The 23,291-nt window shown below is 39.0% G+C and overlaps 1 protein-coding gene across 1 annotated transcript in view; it reads right to left on the bottom strand.

Annotated features, from left to right (window-relative positions):
- Nucleotides 1-497: 497 nt before the first annotated feature.
- The window catches only part of plcxd2 (phosphatidylinositol specific phospholipase C X domain containing 2), a 46,850-nt gene continuing 24,056 nt past the window's right edge, over nt 498-23,291 (bottom strand). The window contains exons 2-4 of the mRNA XM_062974883.1: nt 19,761-20,221; nt 12,583-12,824; nt 498-6,759 (exon numbers count right to left, since the gene is read on the bottom strand). Coding sequence (XP_062830953.1) covers nt 6,609-6,759; nt 12,583-12,824; nt 19,761-20,221 — 854 coding nt within the window. The 3' untranslated portion in view covers nt 498-6,608. The remainder of the gene's footprint in view (nt 6,760-12,582; nt 12,825-19,760; nt 20,222-23,291) is intronic.

Below are 23,291 nucleotides of genomic sequence, written 5' to 3'. Positions count from 1 at the left end.
GCATTTTCTGTTGGAAATATCCACAATAGAGCAGGGGGGAAAGGAATGAGACTGAGTGACTGAACAGGTTCACCTTCTAACCATGGGGTACATTTCACAATGTCTTGTCCTATCACTATGCTTTTGGAGAGAATGTATGGTTGTTATGAGCACATGATTTTAAAAGCCTTAAAATGTTGTAGGTATCAGAACCCCCTAGCTTTTGCACTCATCCTTCTGAATTTTTGTAGCTTTCTGATCTGGAGATTGTCATATGATGCGTTGCATATTCATTTAAATTGCCTCCCTGCACAAAAGGGGACAGAAAGTGAATCTGTTCCCATGTCCTAATTTTGTGGGATCCCCATCTGAATCAATCAATTATTATTATGATACTTTGAATCTTTATTATAACAGTCAATGGTCTGCAAGGAACATAAGCAGATTACACACATCCTTTTTTAATCCCTTATCAATTGAAACCTCCCACCCCAGCTGCAACAAAGGACTAACCAACATTCTCTGTATGTTTAATTTACTTGCTTTTATTAAAGGACATTACAGGGATTCCGAACAGTGGAAAAAAAACTGTAACAATTCAGACGTTTAGCAATTTCACAGATTCAAAAGCAGAAAGGCTGAGTTGTGCCCATTGCAAACAATTGTGACAGCATCCAGTTGCATACTCCTTCTGTGAAACCTTTCAGCAAAACAGAACTTTGCATTTTATAAAATGAACTTCTCTTTAGTTTGAAATCAACTGCTTTTATTTGTCCTAGAATAGAAACTAAATCACTGAAAGAACAGTTTCTGCAATTTTCTGTAAGGGGCCACAAACACAAAAGCACAAAAAACAAACTTGGATATGTTCTAAAATAAACCATTGCACAATTTTTTGAATATCAAAACAATTACTAGAATATTTTTATTTTATTCATTCAGGTTGCACACTCACATCTAAAGTTAGAAATATCAGGATTAGAAACGAAGCTCTGAGGAAAACTGAAAAACAGGTGTTAGCCCCAAATTTTGTGTGCACAAATAAAGAGAGGTATCCAGGTTTTACAATATTAAAAAAGCTTAAAGTAGAACATATAATCGCCAAAAGACTTAAAGAGTAAAATGAAATGTATACTTGTGTGTATGTGGAGGAGTAATGATTAGGTATATAAAACAAAACATTTAACTGAGACAATGTATTGTACTTAGTATAAAGCAAAATAAATAGACAACAAATAGTGATCATTGAAATAGTCTTCTATTACTCGTAATAGTTAATTGCAAACAAAATCAGCAACATTAACTGTACATTGCTCCTGGATCATAAGAAAATTAGGCAAATAGTGAAATATAAAACATTTTTCTCATTTTTCTTTTGACATTAACCTGATAACAAAGAAATGTTTTGCTACATTGGTTGTAGTTATGAAATATAGAAAAACACATGAGTGTTGAATTTACATATGCAATGAGCTTTCCACATTTGCAGTGTTGTTCTTATGGATTTGATTAAAATGTTCTTTCTAGGAATCTCTAGAGCCTCCAGTGCAACCCTATGTTTAAATTCCACCAAATATTCCTAGAGAGAACACATGTAGGAATATTTGGATCCTCCATTAGTTTTATGGTTAATGTCCAGTGGAAGTTGACCATAGAGTCGTGTTAGAGGGATCTCTCTCTCTCTCTCTCTCTCTCTCTCTCTCTCTCTCTCTCTCTCTCTCTCTCTCTCTCTCTCTTTCTTTCTTGGGGTCCTGTGTCCCTAAACCCAGTGAATATGGAGAGCTAATTGTACACCTAAGATAAAGGTAAGAAGACTCATTATGAGGAAATAAATTGTTTGGTAATGTTATATCTTGTGCTCCTGTCAAATACCAGAAGCAGATGAATTTCACATCCCTTCACAGTTCTGTTACCTAAACAGTTGCTGCAGGTAAAACATGATTAATTCTGTAGCAGGCAAATAAAAAACTACAGAGTGCTTTTGTTGATGGCAAATCAAAAGTAACACACCCTTTCATTATTGTACTAATGCCAGAATGCATCTAAGACAATTTCCTACCTCCATCTTGGAGAAGATTAATAATGCCTCAGTAATACTGTTCTGGATAGGTATGGCTATTATGTAATAAGCCTTACGGAGTGGCTTGGCTGTGGTGAGTCTTATTACATAATTGCTGTACCTATCCAGAACAGTATCACTGAGGATTGATTTCCTGTTGAGGAGAGCACATGCACAGAGTACTTTGCTGCAGAGCATAGTAGAAGCAATGGAACTATTCTGAAACAGTCAGGATAGCTCCTAGCACTCATCAAATTTCCAACACCCCAAGAAGCCTCACTTTTTATCCATGTAATACTTCCTTCACATCTCCTCTCCTGTCTATCTATTTTGAAATTCTAATATTTCCAGCTCTCTCACACTTCTATTCCAATCCTGATGGCTGTCAAAACCTACCAAGGCTGAAGAATGGAACTAAAATACAAAAGGCCACTCGATCCTATTGATAAATCCTGATCACCCATCAGTTTGATCATCTAAAATGATCAGCCTATTTATGCTAATCAATATAGACAAAATCATACTACCATCCATTGTGCAGGAGATCTTAACTTTGCCTGACTTACTCTGTTAAGTATTGTAGATAGACTAGTAGTGTTTTCAGTTTGTTTAAAAGCAGTATTTGAAACACTCTATTCTAATTACAAATATAATGATATACATGAAACAATATGAAATAATTTACAAAAAAAGAAGTATTTTTATGTCACAATCTCCCCTCTCTACCAATATTAAATTGCACAAGAAGAATCCCCAGCCTTTGGTTCTTAACAGCTTCATACATTTTATGTAATCAGCTTTTTTAAATTTGCACAATTGATACCTTTGGTAGTGAAATGTCCTATTTATTTATTTATTTATTTATTTCAATTATTTATACCCCACCCTTCTCACCCGAGGGGACTCAGGGCGGCTTACAAGTGGCAATTGATGCCGTTAAACTGTTGTCTTCTTCATGAAGCCGTCAAGCTATATGCCACAAATTGTGCAAGTCTCCCTTACTTATATAAACATACAACATTGGGTTGGATGGCTCTCGATATGAGTGTTTAGGTAATGCACTCAGTCCATAAAATCCACAAAAGAGCCCCTTTACCCCAATGATTCATTGCACAGATGTGTATCTATACAGTTAAATTATAATCAACCATTTATCAGAATTTCTTCAATGTGAATTGGACTTGTTTACAAAGAAAATTTTCCTGTAACCACCTTGAGTCCCAATCTGAGACAAAGGCAAGATATATGGTAATGAATGGATGGCAAACAGTTATCCAAAGGAAGCTAATTTAGCCATGTTAGCCAAATAAATCTGGTCCTTTGTAATTCAGGAAAAATATATCTTATATTCAGTTCCTAACCTTGTAATCACTAAAAGCAAATACTTCATAATACGCCAGGTTCAGAAGACAAGGGCTCTGAACAACTTTCATATTGGCTGTTTCACTGTTACTGAGACCTCTTCCTCTAGAAAGCTGACATATCCTGAAAGCAGATTTTCAAGCAACATCTCAACATATGGAGGATTCTGTTCTTCACTTGCTAAGATCTGGTATATCAATTTTACAAGCCAATTTCTTCAGATGGTAATTGTGTACCACCTCAGACTACAATGAGAAAACAGTCAAAGGAAATTTTCACTATCAACAATAGCAGATATTATTAAAAATCACTATGTAGGAGATTTATGATGTGAAAGTTGCAGTGAGGGGGTAGCACCATACTGTATAATGTATTGGCTGAGTTTTACTTGCCATGTTAAACAGGCAAGATAATTATATAATTATTAAAATATCTCATATCTTCTATTTTAACACTTATTTCTCTGTGCCTTGGCAGCATATAAACTAAAAATTTATTTAAAATATATTTTGCCCTTCCTTTGTGTCATAAATTAGACATAAACTGAAGGAATATGGAAGACAAACCTCTAATATTTATCTTTTAGTAAACATTAATAACAGGCTGCTCTTTGAACCATTTCTCCCAAGTCTCATAAATGGAGAGAACTCTAAGATCAGTGAACTGAAGGGATGCCATGGAGAAGATGGATCAAGTTTGGTTTTTGCAGCACCAGAGACTATGAACCAATGAATTCAAGTTACATACAAAACGATTTGATCTAAAAACCAGGAAGATGTTTTAAAATTATAAATTATGTTCAACAGTGGAATAGACTACCTCAAAGGATCTGGTATTGTCCCTTTGGAGGTTTTTAAACAGAGATTGCATGGCCATCTTTTGGTAGAGCTTTGAATGTGCATTTCTGCATGGCCATGTGTTGGACGTTACAATTCTTCCCAACACTATGATTCTAGTTTCTCAAAGTCTGAAGACATCATTACTTTGTTTCTCTTTACCAAATTGTGTTGTACTAATGTTTCAGTCTCAAGACAATATCCTCAGTATCATATTTCATTGCTACATTGCATGCTCAGCAAAAGTAAAAATGCTCACTTGTTGTTATGTTTTATTAAAATAAATACAGAAGAAATAGAAAAAAAGGGAATTACTTGAAAGGCATATTTAAGCCCAGGGATTCCACCTAGAGGTAGGTTCATACAGTAACAAATTCCAGGCTCTATACAAAACTGTAAAATTCAGCCCTTTGAAGAGAAAACCAAATTTTACCTTTATTTTCTGTTAAAACCTATTTCTGGATGAAATTCATAACATAAAAAATAGGTATCATAGGGAGAGGTCATCTGCACTTATTGGCAAACTGAAAGTGGTTTCAACAAATCTGGTTCTTTCCCAGACATTCCATTAAAATCATGCAATGCATATTGATACGACTAACGGTTATGAATGTCAAGTGAAAAACTTCCAAACAGAAGTTAACAAAGCACAATAAATGCTCCCCTCTGCAAATATTAAATTAAAAGAGGAGCATCAACACATATTGCACAGATGTGTATGTAAACAGAAAGTGAACAAATGTATATTTTAGACACTTGATTATCCTAGCAAAAATATCAATGTAATATTGGAGATTGATGTTGACCAATCTCCTTATTCATACAAAGCTTGGCCTGTTGAATAAGCTGCTGTGCCCTGTTTTATACTTTCTTAAGCAACACAACAAAACAAGCAAACTTTTGTAAAACAAAGAACTGCAGAAGAAATATCCACAGAAGAATGTGCACATTGTGCTGAAATGAAAAATTTATTTGGACTCTGTAGGAAAGGTCACATGAGCACACATGCCATTTTCATACTTGCTCACTGCTTTTCAAACTTCTGACTGTCAGTCAAGCCTTTTCTCTGAATTGAAAAACAAGTTTTACTTTTAGAAAGTATAATGGTAGGAATTATCCATGCTCAGAAAAAGGCCATAGCTTTTGCACCAGCTAGCAGTACACAGCCATTCTGCATTCAAGGATGCTGAGAATAATATTTCAAGCCATAAATGAAGGAGCACATCTCCTTCTATGGACCTGCCTGAAATTGAGATCTATTGTAAGGATCTTCCTGTACACCATCAACGGAGGACAATACACTCTTGGAGACATTGGAGAGGGCCTTCTCTGTTGTGCCCCCATCCAGTTATGGAATATTGTTCTCTTAGGTGGCAGAATGGTGTCAACACTATTGTCATTCAAGTGCCAAGTAATGGCTCTTTATTAGAGCCTTTGGGAACTGCTGGTGTGATCTAAGCCTGCATAAACATGGCTTTAAATTGTCCTAAACAGTTTTAGATGTTTCAAATCTGTTTTCTTTTAATACTTTGAGTCTTTAAAATTATTCTTACTGTTTTCATTCAGATGATTACTTCTAATCCATAGTTATTTCTTCATATCAAAATTGGCCCAATGTTATACAGTGCTAACACAGCCTCCACTTCTCAGAAGTTGTTCTCCAAAATTTAACAACACTAATACAAATTGCATTATTACATTTAAAAACATCCACCTTTCTGCTCTGTTAGATTTAATTTACTGATTTTCATAATAAATTATAATGTGAGCTCAAGTAAAAACAAAAGGAGGCTTAAAAGCACAATTCATGCCTCACAGTGAACTCTTAAAATTCATTCACAACATTATATGACAAAAGGTCATAATTTTAAATAAACAGTTGCTGTTTCTTTAAAAACTGGCCGAGGTAGCTTACTGTACAATACAGTACAAGGGAAGAAACAGAATATATGTGTCTTGACTGATATAGCCAACAGAGGAAATCTTTTGAGTAGTCTGGTAAAATTGTGCTTAAATGTTCATAACTATCCAGGGAGCTGCAGTCCTGGTTTTCATAACATGCTGAAAGTACATGCTCAGCAAGTCCACCGAGAGGCCTCCGCTAATGATTTACATGTGCTGAAGTGTCCAGCCTCCAAGTTGGCTGGCCAACATCACATCCTGTGTGTCTAAGCAGATGCAGGCAAACAGCTGTATGTGCAGCCCAGTGCAAAAAGAAAGTCACGCTTCACAAGACAGGCTGGACCTGTGCAAGCGAATTCAAGATGTGTGCCTTTTGTGCCGTCATCTCACATAACACATCCTGCATAACTAGACACCATTTCCACATCAAATGGAGGCAACATAAAATTTCTATGAGAAAAATTCAAAAATCAAGATTTATGGTCTTCTAAAAGAAGATTATTCAATGAAATCACAGTAGTTGCAAAGTCCACCAGCTCCACAAAATCTGATGTAATTATGTTAACGCCCATGATGCCTGGTTTCTGTGACTTCACCCAGTTCAGAATGAAAGGGAGATTCCTAAGGGAAAAAGAAAAAAGAATATAACATAATCCTTTGCCAGCTGTACGAGGCACACTGCATCTCAAACTTTGGCTGTGTTCACATGGTTAAAATAATGTGGACTCGCTGCTCAGTTGCTGTAGTGAGTCCACATGATGCATGTGTCGTGGGCACAACATATCCATTGCATCCAGGTATGAACCTGTGTCAAGTGAACATAGGGTTTCAAGCAATGCTTGTTGGAAATCGATCCTGCAGTGTCAGTAATGAAGACACCTGGATCTGGATCTAGCCAGCTAAATCTGCTGTCTACACCACCAAACTGGCCCACCGCTGCCTTGCTGTCAATAAGCAGTCCTCTCTACCAACGACTTGTTGACATCATTGCATTGCTGGTAAGGTCACATCAAGAGCTGAGCCACATGACCAAAAAGGCAACGTCATCAGCAAGTTTCTGGCAGGGAGTTTCTTGCTGGCGGCAGCAGAAAACCAGGCATGCTCTCAGAATGGCCAGTCATGTGAATGTCCAAAGGCTCCCAGGGTTATTTTGGAGTGTTTCCAGTGAGTGTAGATACAGCCATATTCATCATGTTGGCATTCATTTCTGCATTAGCTACATTCAAGGTTTTAATCAATTTAGCACAAGTCCGTTGGAGGCAGAGTCCTCTCTGTATAGTTCATGTTGCCAACTCAAGTGTTCTTGGGGCTTGTCCAGGGCTGTAGCCAAGAGGGAGGGTTTAAGGGTTCAATCCCCCCCCCTGAAATTTTTCACGTTTAAAGAAAACCTGGTTCACTCATGAATTTTATCTGGTTAACCAAATCCCCATGAGTGTCCACTGAATTTTATCTGTCTTGAGGGTCCACTGAAGTTTATCAATAGAGCCTGATTTCTAAATTACTTTGCATTATGGAACTACTCTTCATGATTAAAAGAAAAAAAGTTTCAACCCACCCCCCTGAATTTTTTTCTGGCTTTAGCCTTGGGCTTGCCTTACCCTTCTTTCTGCACTTCCCTCTTCCTTCCTCCCATGTTTGTTGCAGCACGGGTGATGGCATAGACAACTTCAGGGCAGAGGGGGAAAGTAAAAAAAAATATTTTGTCTCTCATTTTTATTCATGAAGGCTTCCTCTGGTTCCAAGCCAGTTCCATTCATGGAAGAGAATATTGGGTAAACAGAGGATTTCCCTTGGGTCTAACCAATTGTGTTGGGAAGTTAGAGTTGTATCCAGTTAACACATGCATCATTCTGCACAAGATTCTGCTCATAGATAAGAAATCAGGGAAGCCAGTCACATCCAATTACAAAATTGAGATATCCGGAGTAATAAGATAGGAAAGTGTGGGAAGGAAACAGGCAAATGTTTTGCAATTTGCTTTATATGTTTTTCATGATGAGCCTTGACAAATATGTGGTCATAGAGAGAATGAATACCAATATATATGCTTCTGAGACAATTCCAAGGTAATCTAACCTGCTATGAAACTGTTCACTATGGTCCTTTTTCAGACAAGAATGATGGTTTCTAATGCATTTGCTGTCATGAAAGAGTAAAGCAGTTTAGCACCATCTACTGCCTTAATACTGTAGCGCAAATTTACTTTGGGAAACTGCAGAGAAAAGATAATAAAATATGTGTTTTATTTAATAGTGGCACAGTTGTCTATTTTTGAGCATTCTAAAGCAGTTTGGGGAAGAATTCATTCCTGTAAAGTCCACTTTTAAAAAAAGGGAGTGAGGATTTTATGAATCAATAGCTGGACCCTGTTGTGAAATTCATTCTGTCAGAATTAAAGAATTCCAGGACCACGTATTTGAGTGCCATAGTTGAATGGAGCTCACATTCATTCCACACTAACATCTACTTCTAGTTTCCTCCAAGTTGTCTTCAGTTCAGTAATATTATTTAGGAGAATGGGGTATCTTCCTGACATTTTCATCGTTAAATCATTTGGAATCAGAAATTCTTGATAGTTTGCCTTTTGCCTATTTATTATTATTATTATTATTATTATTATTATTATTATTATTATTAAACTTTAATTGTACCCCGCTAGCATCTCCCGAAGGACTCGATGTGGCTTACAAAGGCCAAGGCCTCAACACACAATATAACAATACAAAACAAAAGGCAAATTAAAAACAATTAAAACAGTATAAACCACAAGCAATAAACAATACGCTAAAACACAATAAAACTGGGCTGGGCCAGAGTAATGGGTACAAGATTAAAAGTGCTGATGTGACAGGTGATATATAAGGCTTATAGGGCAAGTGCAGAGTGCGATATACGATCTTAGTTCTAATAAAGTGCTTATGGGACTTGATGTTGGAGATTTCCTATTAATCTGGGAAGGCACATTGGAACAGCCAAGTCTTCAAGTTCTTTCTGAAGACTGCCAATGTAGGGGCCTGTCTGAGATCCTTGGGGAGGGTGTTCCAGAGTCGGGGGGCCACCACAGAGAAGGCCCTGTCTCGTGTCCCCACCAACCGCGCTTGCGACGCAGGCGGGATCACGAGCAGGGCCTCTCCAGATGACCGAAGTGAACACGTGGGTTCGTAGACGGAGATGCGGTCACGGAGGTAGGATGGTCCCAAACCGTTCAGGGCTTTGTAGGTAAGCACCTGCACCTTAAATTGGGCTCGGAAAGTAAATGGCAGCCAGTGGAGTTCCCTGAACAGGAGGGTTGACCTCTCTCTGTAAGGGGCCCCAGTTAACATCCTGGCTGCCGCTCGTTGGACCAGTTGGAACTTCTGAGCCGTTTTCAAGGGCAGCCCCACGTAGAGCGCATTACAGTAGTTCAGTCTGGAGGTGACCAAGGCATGGACCACCCCGGCCAGATCAGCCTTCGCGAGGTACGGTCGCAGTTGGCGCACGAGTCTCAATTGTGCGAAGACTCTCCCAGACACCGCCGACGCCTGAGCCTCGAGCGTAAGCGATGAATCCAAGAGGACTCCCAGACTGCGGACCTGTGGCTTCAGGGGGAGTGTAACCCCGTCCAGCACAGGTTTCCACCCTATACCCTGGTCAGGATTACGATCGACCAGGAGGACCTCTGTCTTGTCGGGATTGATCTTCAGCTTGTTCCTCCTCATCCAGATGGACACAGCGGCCAGGCACTCGTCCAGCACCTGAGAGGTCTCCTTGGAATTAGGTGGAAAAGAGTAGTAGAGTTGTGCGTCATCGGCATAGAGGTGACACCCAACTCCAAAACTCCGGATGACCTCTCCCAGCGGTTTCATGTAGATGTTAAAGAGCATGGGAGACAGAGCCTTGCGGGACCCCACAGCTCAATGGCCAGGGGTCCGAGCAGGCGTCTCCCAGCTTCACCATCTGGGATCGACCCTCCAGGAAGGATCGGAGCCACGACAAAACCGTGCCCCCAAGACCCATCCCAGAGAGTCGTCCCAGAAGGATACCATGATCGATGGTATCGAAAGCCGCTGAGATGTCCAAGAGAACCAACAGGGTCACACTCCCCCTGTCCAGCTCTCTACGGAGGTCATCCACCAAGGCGACCAAGGCTGTCTCGGTGCCATGACCAGGCCTGAAACCAGACTGTGACTGATCTATGTAGTTGATGTCATCTAGAAAGCCCTGGAGCTGGGAGGCAACCACCCGCTCCAGCACCTTACCCAAGAAAGGGAGGTTGGAGATTGGTCTGAAATTGTTCAGCACCGTGGAGTCAAGGGAAACCTTTTTAAGGAGTGGACGAACCACAGCTTGTTTCAGGTAAGATGGAAAAAACCCCTGCTCCAACGATGCATTAATGATCAACACAAACCAATCAACCAGCCCCTCCCTGGCCGATTTAATTAGCCAAGACGGGCAAGGGTCCAGAACCGACGTGGTTGCCCTCACAGCCCCAAGGACCTCCACCACAGTCTCAGGAAGAACAAGCCTAAAAGAATCCCACAAAATCGGACAAGCAGATGCCTCAATCACCTCCCCTGGCACTGTGGTGAAATTGGAGTCGAGCTCAAGGCGTATCTGAGCGACTTTGTCTGCAAAATGGTGTGCGAAATCGCGACACCGAGTTGCTGGGTCGTCAAAGTCTCCTCCACCACAGGTGGCTGAAGGAGTTCCCCAACAACCCGAAACAACTCCGATGATCTATTTGCTGTAGACGCTATACGGGTAGTCATATAGGACTCCTTGGCTGCCCGTATAGCCACAGTATACGCCCTAAGAAAGGCTGTAGCCCGTGTTTGGTCGGACACGTCCTGAGAACTCCTCCAAGTGCGCTCTAGCCCCCTCCTCGTATGCTTCATCACAGCCAGCTCCCCGGTGAACCAGGGAGACGGCTTGTCATGACGCAACGTGATGGGGCGTTCGGGAGCGATCGTATCTATCGCCCTGGTCACTTCCCTGTTATAGAGATTGACCAGGACGTCGACAGGATCGCCAGGCTCCATGGCAGGAAGGACCCCAAGATTCCTCAGGAATCCCTCCGATCCATCAGTCTCCTGGGGTGGACGATCTTAATTTGTCCTTCACCCCTGCGGAGGTTTAGGGTTGCCGAAAGTCTAAAACTGACCAGATAATGATCAGACCATGACACAGACCATGACACTGCATTTATATCCCATCCTTCTCAACCCGAAGGAAACTCAGGGTGGCTCACAACAAAGGCACAATTTGATGCCATAAATACATTAAAAAAACAACATATACTTTAAAATCACGTAATTAAAACTTATCAACTTAAAACAATTACATAAAATCACACAATTCAAAACCATGTTCCAGGGGCCATTCTGGTTGTCACTTGCAATATCCATTATTGCACTGAGAGTCATTATCCAAAAGCTTGGTCCCCCAACCATGTCTTCATTTTCTTCCTGAAGATCAGAAGGGAGGGGGCTGATCTAATTTGCCCGGAGAAGGAGTTCTACAGTCAAGGGGCCACCACTGAGAAGGCCCTGTCTCTCGTTCCCACCAGTCACAACTGCGAGGAGGGTGGGATTGAAAGCAGGGCCTCCCTGGACAATCTTAACCTCTGAGATGGTTCATAGAGTGAGATATGTTTGGATAGGTAAGCTGGGCCAGACCGTTTAGGGCTTTATAGGCTAAGGCCAGCACTTTGAATTGTGCCTACCCCACTGTAAACCTATGTATGATTTTTTGGTTAAAATGGTTATTACTGAATGATTGTAGCCATGACCACCAATGGGTTCTTGATATGTGCTGAGTTTGGTTCTAAATATGGATACCAACATTTTTGGGTGCTCAAGTCCCATTTTATAGAATGACAAAATAAAATTTTGTCTTTTATATAAAATAGCAAAATCAAAGTTTGCTTTTCAGGATTAATGAAAGAATGAAAGGCATGGATAGATGAATCCATGGATATAGAGGAAAAAAGTCACCTATTATTATTTTGGTCGGTAGATGGCAGCAACATGCTACTGTAGCATCTTATCTAATTCTTTTTTAATATATCCATTTTCAATGTGTTGTCGAAGGCTTTCATGGCCGGGATCACAGGGTTGTTGTATGTTTTCTGGGCTGTGTGGCCATGTTCCAGAAGTATTATCACCTCAGAGGATGCCTGCCATAGATGTAGGCAAAACGTCAGGAGAGAATACTTCTGGAACATGGCATCCTCACATCGCACAACCTCTGAGGATGCTTGCCATAGATGTGGGCGAAACGTCAGGAGAAAATGCTTCTGGAACATGGCATCCTCACACCTCACAACCTCTGAGGATGCCTGCCACAGATGTGGGCAAAACGTCAGGAGAGAATACTTCTGGAACATGGCCATACAGCCCAGAAAAACATACAACAACCCTATCCATTTTCACTTAAGGCCAGCAAAATAATGTAGTTTTAACTTACCTGTGAACAAGTGTATTTTTCAGGCCACGAATGAGATGTCGAGCAATAGTTTTCACTCTTGGCGTGAGGATTGCTTGCGAAACATGAAAAGTTCCACATTTTTCTCGCTCCCCAAGCGTGGTCTCTAAGAACTGTAGTAGTTTATGTACATTGGTAGTGTTTGCCCATGGTGCTGGCATTTTACTCCCTGGCCATAGAAAAGGATATTCTCCACAAAAAGGATGATGGTAGAAAATAAGAACCTGAACATTGTAAGATAGAGAAAAAAGAGGGAGACAATATATCAGAAACCTTTTCCCAAACCAAACTATTGTTCTATTTACATTTAAACTGCATTTAAACATTTAAATGACTTTCAATAATTTGTTTCTGTACTCTGGACAAGGGAAGGCTTGGACTGCTACTAGAAGGACGATGATTATACTTATACAGAGATACTGATACTTACATGTATCATGCATCCTGCCTTTTCCTCATTATCTTGTAAAATGTATCTTTATCTGTATAATCATAATTCCCCTTTTGTTTGCTCTTGACTACAAGACTATCACAATGCCACAAAGCAAGGATGAGTGTTCAGTTAGATTATATATAATTGGACTGATTAGGTACAAACAAGGCTTTTATCATTTTTCTTACTAGACTTTTAGTTCATTATATCCTCCAGAGCAAGACATACAGCTTTAATGCCACCCATTAAAAGACTATTCTGACTTTGCCTCTGTAATTTTTTTAAAGGGGAAAATGTAAAAATTGAAGCAACAGGAAGAAAATACAAAGGGGTTACACAGGGAAGAAATTATCTGGCCCAATGTAAAAATCTATTAACAAGCCGAAGTGGTCAAAAATGAAAGATTTGTGTTAATACACCTTGGGAGTAAAAATAATAACAAAGAGAGAGTTTTGTGGCATTACCGTGTTTCCCCTAAAATAAGACCTCCCCAAAGAATAAGACCTAGCAGGGGTTTGGGGGGATTGCCAAATATAAGGCCTCCCCTGAAAGTAAGACCTAGCAACTAAGGCTTCAGCAGAGTTCCATTGGGAAGCATGGCTGCAGGGCAGAAGCAGCACTCATTCATACACACCAGAGGGAGGGAGGGAGGGAGAGAAAGTGCTTGCTGGCCTTGCCTTGCCTGTCCCCCAGCCTCCGTGGCTGCTGCTGTGCTGCCGTTTCCTACTTCCGTCTCCGTCCTGGCCATGCTCCCTTCGCCCCCAAGGCTTCTGATTGGCTCCTGGAGCCAGGGCAAGGGAGGGTGGGAGGGAAGGAAGAGAGCTTTCCCCTCGTCCTGCTCTTTCTGTTTCTTAAAGGTACAGGACGCATAGGGATTCTCCTCTCATCCTTATTCCTATCCTATGCCATGAAACTTATTATTTTATACTATTATTCTATTACCATATTATTATCATCATATCTGTTACTATTATTATATCCCATTATTATATTACCCTATTAATATATTTTATATCATTATATTATATTTTTCTATTATTATTATTATTATTATTATTATTATTATTATATCATTATATTATTATTATATTATTATTCTATTATATTTTCATATTATTATATTATTATTCTGTTATTATTATATTCCATTTTATATTATCCTATTAATATATTTTATATCATTATATTCTATATTATTATTCTATTATATTATCATATTATTATTTTATTATTAGCATATTCTGTTTTATTATTATATTCCATTTTATATTATCCTATTAATATATTTTATATCATTCTATTCCATTATATTATTCTATTATATTATCCTATTATTATATTATATTATCCTATTATTATATTATTATTATGCTATTCTGTTATTATATCCCATTATTATATTATCCTATTAATACCATATTATTATCATATTCTGTTATTATTCTATCCTATTATTATATTATCTCATTAATATATTGTATATCATTATATTATTATTATATTATCATATTATTATTATAGTATACTACATGACTACATTGAAACTAGAATAGAGAGAAATCAGCGTGGAAACCTTGTGAAACCTAAACTGCAAGAGGTACCATAGATTGTTGTACATGTAAATAATGGTAGTAACAAGAAATTCTTGATAGGATTTATAGTTTGTCTGGTTATGCTGGTTTGTGATGACAACTACTTTACAGTATATAATAAATGTTCATTTTGTTGTTCAACAATAAATGTGAGCTCTTCTTCATGGAAAAATAAGACATCCCCTGAAAATAAGACCTAGTGCATCTTTGGGAGCAAAAATTAATATAAGACCCTGTCTTATTTTCGGGGAAACAGGGTAACATGTTTTATTTGGGTTAAGGTTTGCAGACTTTATCAGATACAAGTACAGAGTAAGTATGCCTTATCCATAGTGCTTGGGACCAGAAGTGTTTTGGATTTTTGATATTTTTATATTTTGGAATACATATGCATAGATAACATGTTTTCTTGAAGATGGCACCCAAGTCTAAGTATGAAATGCTTTATATACATCTTATACACATAGCGTGAAGGTCATGGTATACAATATTTTTAAACAATTTTGTGTGTGTGCACGAAACAAAGTTTGTGTACACTGAACCCTCAGAAAGGAAGGGATCATTATCTGAGCCAACTGTGCAAACAATTTTGGCTTTTAGAGTACTTCAGAATTCCAGATTAGGGATCTTCCATTTCTGGGCCCTTCCTCACTGCCATATAATCCAGAATATCAAGGCAGATAATCCACTTTATCTGTTTTGAACTGGATTATATGAGTCTACTAGGCTTGATCGATCCACGAAAAATTTGATTCTAAACTCGTTTCAAAACTAGAGGGGGGCAGCTTTTCGTTTCTGATGGTATTTCCGAATTTTGCCCCCCCAAAAATTCGAAATTAATGAAAATTTGTTATTTTCAAAATTAATTCGTTAATGGCGGACGCACATGCGCAATTCCCAAAAACAGCACAGAGGGAGAGGACTTTACAGGACTCTCCCACCCTCATTTTTTGAGTGATCTTCTTCCAACTTGGTACAGTGGTAGAACACATTTAACACTGATAGCTCACCAAAATTTGGAACGTTTCCCTTATCCTCTGATTTTTGGCGAATTTTCATAGCTTTTATAATAAACCATTTTTTAATAATTGCAGAAATCTGTTCCTGGTTTGAAAGTCTTATTTCCTGTTAAATTGGGTTGTCTTTACTGTGAAAGTCATTGTTCTACTTCAGAAACTTTGTTTTTGTGGCTGAAACTTTGTTAAATTGGGGTGTGTGTGATATATACTGTGTATATATATAGTCCCTGCATAATGTGTGTGTGTGTGTGTGTGTGTGTGTGTGTGTGTGTGTGTGTATAGGTAAAGGTAAAGGTATCCCTTGACGTTAAGTTCAGTCATGTCTGACTCTGGGGGTTGGTGCTCATCTCCATTTCTAAGCCCAAGAGCCAGTGTTGTCCATAGACACCTCCAAGGTCATGTGGCCGGCATGACTACATGGAGTGCCATTACCTTCCCGCCACAGCGGTACCTATTGATCTACTCACATCGGCAAGTTTTCAAGCTGCTAGGTTGGCAGAAGCTGGAGCTAACAGCGGGCACTCACTCTGCTCCCGGGATTTGAACCTGGGACCTTTCGGTCTGCAAGTTCAGCAGCTCAGTGCTTTAACACACTTCGCCATCGGGGCTCATGTATATATAATATACATACACATACACACAATGTGGAGAATATGTGGAAAGGTAGATAGATAAGTTGGGAGCCACAGCGAAGGCACCTTCCTGGGAGCAAGGTCTAATAATAATAATAATAATAATAATAATAATAATAATAATAATAATAATAAATCCCTTACAATATCCAAGATGGCTCACTGCTACAGAATCTTGGGAGGTTTAGTTTGATATGGTACCATTATTGGCAGAGAAAGCTAAGCTGTAGGAGTTGAAATCCAATCATTTATCCTCCCTATAGAATCAATTTTATATGCATTTTTAGCTACAGAAAAGCTAAAATCAGGACAGTAAAAGAACAACACCCAGAAAATGGGAATTCCAGACAGGAAACAATCAGGGCCAGCTAATACCTCCCAACAAAGGATTCCCCCAGGTAGGAAGCAGCCAGGCTTTGAAGCTGCAAGGCTATTCAATGCTAATCAAGGTGACCAATTGCAACATTCACACTTGCCTCCCACAGACAAGAGTTCTTTCTCCCACCCTGGACCTTCCACAGATATATAAACCCCACTTGCCTAGCTTCGCACAGACGTCAAAACCTCTATCAGGCCTGAGCTGAGGCGAGGCGGCGGCGGCCATTTCCCCCCTCCGTCTTCCTCCTCCTCCTCGGCCTCCTTCCCCCTCGCCCCCTCCCATTGGCTGAGCCCGTGACGCCCCTTTTGCTGAGGGGCAAAAGGAAAGGGCCTGAATGGTGGGAGTTTGGGTGATTTGCAAAAGCTTTTTTTTCCTAACAAAAAAAACGACGACACAACGAAAAACGGCCTCTCGCGATTCGAAACCGCGATATCCAGACGTGTGGACAACCAATGCCGTATATTGCTTCAAAACAAACGAAAATAACGAATTAATAACGGGTAACGGGGAAAACGAATTATTTGAGCAAGCCTAGAGTCTACACTGCCATATAATCCAGTTCAAAGCAGATAATCTGGATTATATACAGTTCTGGAGAAGAGGCCTGCAATAACTTTTTCCTGGTAGAATGTAAATTCCATGGACGTTGAGGTGAGATGGGGTGGTAATTACAGTTTAGGGGGAAATGGACTACAATTCCTAAAATCCTGGATGAGGGACTCTAGGAGTTGTAGTCAAAACGGTAACTTTCCCAGCTAAGGGCTCTTCCACACAGTCCTATATCCCAGAATCCACACTCAGATTATGTGGGATTTTCTGCCTTGATATTCTGGGATATAGGGCTGTATGGAAGGGCCCTAAGTCTTAAAATATCTGTTGTGCATTTTTAGATTGCAGACCCAGAACATCAGTATTCAAATGTGGTCGCCAGGGGGAGGTGTCTGCCTGTTCTACTACTCAGAGAAAACAGAAGGAAAAATACAACAAACAAGAAAGGAAAATCCACGTGAAAATGTTGCTGATAAATAGTCACCTTGAACTTCTAGAAGGGAGATGGCTGGTACAGGTGACCAGGTCTCCAGGTTTCCATAGAGCGAATAGGACATGATTAAGATGGGAAAAGCAAGCCAAAGCAGGTGTCTCACAGGCACTAATCACATGGATTTTAATTTAAGACCAAAATAAACTAGGAGGGAAAGAATGTGTATAGAAACTGGATGAAGTATAAAGCTTCCATCTGCCATACCAAACATGAACTTAAAAAGTCTTTATGTTTTGTGTCAGAGAAGGTTTCAGCATGGCTCCAATGTTAAATTAAAAGTAAATTGATTGGCTTATTATAATTTATTGAAATTAATAAGTGCATTAGTCGAGAACACAATTAAATTAAGACTAAATCACAATTATACAGTGAGATAATTAAATGTATAATGTGTATTAGCATTAGAGACAAACAATATTAGAAATAAATCCCAATAATATTAACATGCAACAATTCATGACTTAGCATAGTATGGAAGAAGAGCTTTAAAAATCACTATTTAGCACTTCTGTCTCTTAAATTCTTTTTTAATTTCCATCCATAACCAGTTAGCTCAGCTAAGTTCAGCCGCATGTCCGTAGTAAAGTTTTATTCCTAAGACATGGTAAATAAGATTGTGCAAATGGTTGCTGCTATGAAACAAGCAGCAACACACACTCTTAGCTTTAATTATACAGTTAGCCCTCATCTTTTGAATTGATTGTGGGTGAAAGATCCCTGGAAAAGTCACAAAATCATGAATATAGATCCCAGTATTTACCTAAGAGCCCATTTCTCTAAGCATCTCTAGGTCCTCCAATGCGATTCTATGGTCAACCTCTGCCAGACTTTGACCATTGAATTGTGTTGAAGGACCTAGCACTCATTTAGGTCTTCTAGCATGATGTTGTGATCAACAGAATTGTGCTGGAGGACTTGATGGTGTGTAGGGCATCAGCAAAGGTGGTACAAATAGAACAATACACAAATAATCAAATGTTTTAATGCTTAATGAGCAAATGTGGAAGGACAACTGTAGTAGTCAATCTTTTTGCTTTTCCAACTCTTCCAGAGTGAAGTCAGAGAGGGTTACTTGGCTAAGTTTTGTGGGCATTTAAGTCTTCACTATACTCTTCTCCTAGAGTCCCTGGTGGCATTTTCCATCTATTTAGCAGGGTGCAAAAAGGGGGCAGGACTCTGCAGTTACAGAGAATCTGGTGACACTAAGAAGGGCCTAAGGATTTCCAAATTCAAGATTTAGAAGGGTGGGTCTTTCTAAATTCTGGGCTCTTCCACTCAGCCATATAATCCAGAATATCAAGGCAGAAAATCCCACAATATCTGCTTTGAATTGGGTTATCTGAGTCCACACTGCCATATATTTCAGTTCAAAGCAGAAAATGTGGAATTTTATTCATCTGTGTGGAAGGGGCCTCAGATTTAAAAGCAAAATAAAACTTTGATGCTAGCCTTTTCCAATTAGAATTTTCCATATTTGACTCTCCTGGCATCGACAGCACCCCGAATGATGACTGTGAACACTGACAATGAGTTCACTAATGTAAGATGGGATTAATAATCATATCTATGAAAAGTGGTTGCACATCTGTATTTGTTATGATGTGTGAAAATTATTTGTTGGCTAAAAAAGGCACTTTTCTGAAATTAATAAAAATAGCTATATCTCATTGAAGAAGGGTGGCGGTGAGTGGAAACATATTTCAAATTCCATTTAACATGGTCTGCAGACATTAAAAGACACAGATCATTTATTCAAATGAGCAATAACAGATCCTAATTTCTAAAACACTTTTCTTTCTATTTAACTTTCACTTACAACAGTTGCATCTACAGCTGTGGTTCCCAACCTTTGGGCCTCCAGGTGTTTTGGACCAATTCTCAGAAATCCCAGCCAGCTTGCCAGCTGTTAGGAACTATGGGAGCTGAAGTCCAAAACACCTGGAGGCCCAAAGGTTGGGAACCACTGATCTACAGCAATCAGATCATATGTTGGGGATCTAATTACGCTTTCCTGACACTTATTCCAAGGTTCCAATCTAATTTAAAGAGACATTGTTCTTTACCTGTTTTTGCTTTTCCCAAAGCCTTTCCAAGGTCACATCATCTACACATTCCTTTGTGCAAAGTTTTGATTCAAACACTTCTTCAATCCTGTTGATCAGATACTCATGATGGTTCTTATCCATAGCATAGAAATGGTTGAAATCCAAGAAAATTATTTCCTTGGGATGATGTGTTAGAAAGGTGTTGATCTCCATCAACCCATCCCATACTCTGATTCCAAACAAGCCATGTATGAAGTAGATTTCCTGGCCTGCTTCACCCGGTTTGGAAGATACACGGAGGTCAAAGTAGCGGATTCCACCCTCAAGCTGCTCCTTGAATGTCAAGTTTTGTGTCACTGACCACTTCTTCATTATCTTCTTCACCAAAGAAATTTTGGCTATCCGTTTGATTGCTGTAGCTTGATCTGGTCCCACAGGAGATTTCTCATCAACCCAGTAGCTGAAGGAGTCGTGTGATCCTAAAAAGGAGATAGATAATAGATAATTCTGTTATTTTTAAATGTCCTGCATGTGTTGGTTGCTCTTTTTTGTTGCAGCATTTTGTGGAGATCTGGGCACAAGGAAGGAAATTTCCAACCTCCACAATGATCTGAAAAAGTGATTTACAATGGCATAGGACGGACTTATAATTATATCATTTTAAGTTACTACCAGAATGTCTTTTTGCTCTGCTTATTTAAATTGCAAACCAAGTTATTCCACACAGTTGCCTATGTGGATACAACATCAAATGAAAAACAATCAGCCTGAATAAGAACCAGGGGGAGAGGAGCCAGCAGTGATAACCAAATCAAACTGCATGAACATTTTTACTAAAAAAAAATTGTTGATACCAGCTATATGCTTCCTTATCTTTATGATGAATATGATGTACTTATGCTACAATACCATAAGCATTGTATCATAAGCATACCATAAGTTTGTATCTGGGTGTGCTTGGTAGACATCTCATGTGTGTTCACGTGCATACTCTTAAAAAAACGTGTTTCCTGCCATGCACAGTTAGAGCTGCAAATGAGATTAACTTCTTAAATGGATTACCTTGTTAGGGATATTGAATTCACCTGGATCTCCATACTCTGTACAAATAAAACACAAATGCACCATATTCTGAGGATGCTAACAATAATTGGCCTCATAAGAGATTATATTTTTATAACTTTTATTTAGTACATTATTTTTTTAACTAGATGGATTTGTAAAATATTGCTATTTAGCTTTAGCAATGACATATTTGTTTCATCCCATACCAAAGTCTTCATACTTTTGATCCTAACTCAGTGGTTCTCAAACTGTGGGTCCCCAGATGTTTTGGCCTTCAACACCCAGAAATCCAAAAAGCTGGTAAACTGGCTGTAGGCCAAAACACCTGGGAACCCACAGGTTGAGAACCACTTTCCTTACTAAACAGCTAGAAGGAGATTAAAATATTTTACAGGTATGGACTCTTTTGCATAAACCCAGAAGAGGTTAAAAAAGAAGGATTTTTTTTGGCTCTGCAAGACTGAATATAAATGACAGTGGGCCCTTCCACACAGCCAGGATATCAAGGTAGATAATCCACAATATCTTCTTTGAACTCAATTATCTGAGTCCACACTGCTGTATAACCCAGTTCAAAGTGGAATTTATACAGATGTGTGGAAGGGGCCAGTGAGTGAGAAGGCATAAAACTTTGTGAAAGGAAAGAGATCAAATAATGAATTCCAGATACTCTAAACCAATTCATTTTTGTTGGTCCTTGCCCATCTTCCTGGAAAAATATTTTAACTCAACATTTGGAAAAAAAATTGTTTACCCTTCTTACTGCTTTAAGTTTTTGAATACAATATGTAATTTGTTTTCTTTCTGGAATGTGTCTGACCCTCCTATTCCTATACTAAAGTTTGATTGGTCCTCGGGTAACTAAAGGTTGGACCACACTGTTCTAAACAATAAGGACAAGCTAGAGGAGCTTTAGCTGACAAATAGTATAAAGTCCTTAAACTTTTAAAGCAGAGGGCCAGTTCACAGTCCCTCAGATTGTTGGGAGTGCGAAAAAACAAAATAAAACAAACAAACAAACAAAAAACCAATGAAATAACAATACAAGATTTAAAATGATGAACAATTTTAACCAACATAAATGTACAAGTATTTCAGTGGGAAGTGTAGGCCTGCTTTTGATAGTCAAGTTAATTAAGATTGTTGTTGTTGTGTGCCTCTGAGTTGTTTCAGACTTAGGGCAGCCCCAAGTAAATAACCTTGTAGGGCTGTATCCAGCCCACAGACCTTAGTTTGGGGACTACTGGTATAAATGGAGCTCCCAGGAAAACAAACAAAAGTCTAAAACAGTGGTTCATTTTGATTCTCTAATTTAGGACTTCAGCTCTCAAAATTATTTCCACTGACCATGCTGAATGGCCTTCTAGGAGCTGAAATTCAAAAGATATGAAAGTCAAAACGTGGGCAACCACTGCAAAAGCCTTCTGTTTTCGGCAGTAGCATGTAACTGTGTGGTAAGTGCTGAATATTTTGCTCCCTAATGCATATCAATAGTAATGATTTTTCAGATAAGTAATTCTCAAAAATTTGACCTACAGATGTTCTGGATCCAGTTTCACAATCCCCGACAACTGATTATACTGTATGGGACTTCAAGGAGTGAAATCCAAAACACATGAAACACTGATGATCACTAATATAGATTAAGAGGATATGTAAAATGTTGAGAGGTTTGATACTTTTTTTACAGTACTCTTAATTCCAATACATTTCTTTTCTTTGCCAGTGGTCCTAATTCCAATACCAAAATAAATATTATTGCTTCATTTCAAGATTGATCTGCCCAAGGTCAACCAGTGTATTTCCATTGCTAAATGTGGATTCAAACCCTGATAATGCATTGATTGGAACATATCCACACATAACTGCCCCAAACTAAATTGTTAAGTCCTTTTTAGTGGTTTGTTTTGAATTTCTTCTACAATGGGGTTCTTAAATAACAGGTAGAAATGTGGAAACCCAGGTGCCAAGGAGAAGATGGTATGGCATCACACAAAGGTGGGATGAGGCACCCCAGATCCATTAACCATCAGGTGCATATAGGTGGATGTAAGAATAGAAAGTCAGCCAGGCAATCTATGGAGATAGCTATGGGTATTCTTGGGAAACAGTCATGAGGGTCAGCATGATGCGTGTGTATGTTTGTGCCATCAGGTCACCTGCTATTTCATATGAGGAGCTCCTACTTTACAGAATACATCAATATACCACTGGATTCAACCTAATATGTACTTGAAATTGATGAAGTTGCATCAATGTTATTCATGCACAAGGTAATGTCCCTGTTTATTCTTCACAAGGACTTCACACTGCTAATGGAATGAACCAGTATTAGTATCAATCAGAGCTCAGGGTTAAGTACTAAGATTTCCAGGTCTGTGTCATGACTCTAAGCACCTCCAGTGCGAAGTGAGGCTAATCCCGTATGTATAAATTGCTTTTTCTATCTGTAATCTATCTAATTTGTTGCACTAAAAAAAGCTA

The sequence above is a fragment of the Anolis carolinensis genome, chromosome 3, assembly GCF_035594765.1.
Source record: "Anolis carolinensis isolate JA03-04 chromosome 3, rAnoCar3.1.pri, whole genome shotgun sequence".
Taxonomy (NCBI): Eukaryota; Metazoa; Chordata; class Lepidosauria; order Squamata; family Dactyloidae; genus Anolis; species Anolis carolinensis.
This window is presented reverse-complemented; position numbering and strand designations above follow the sequence as displayed.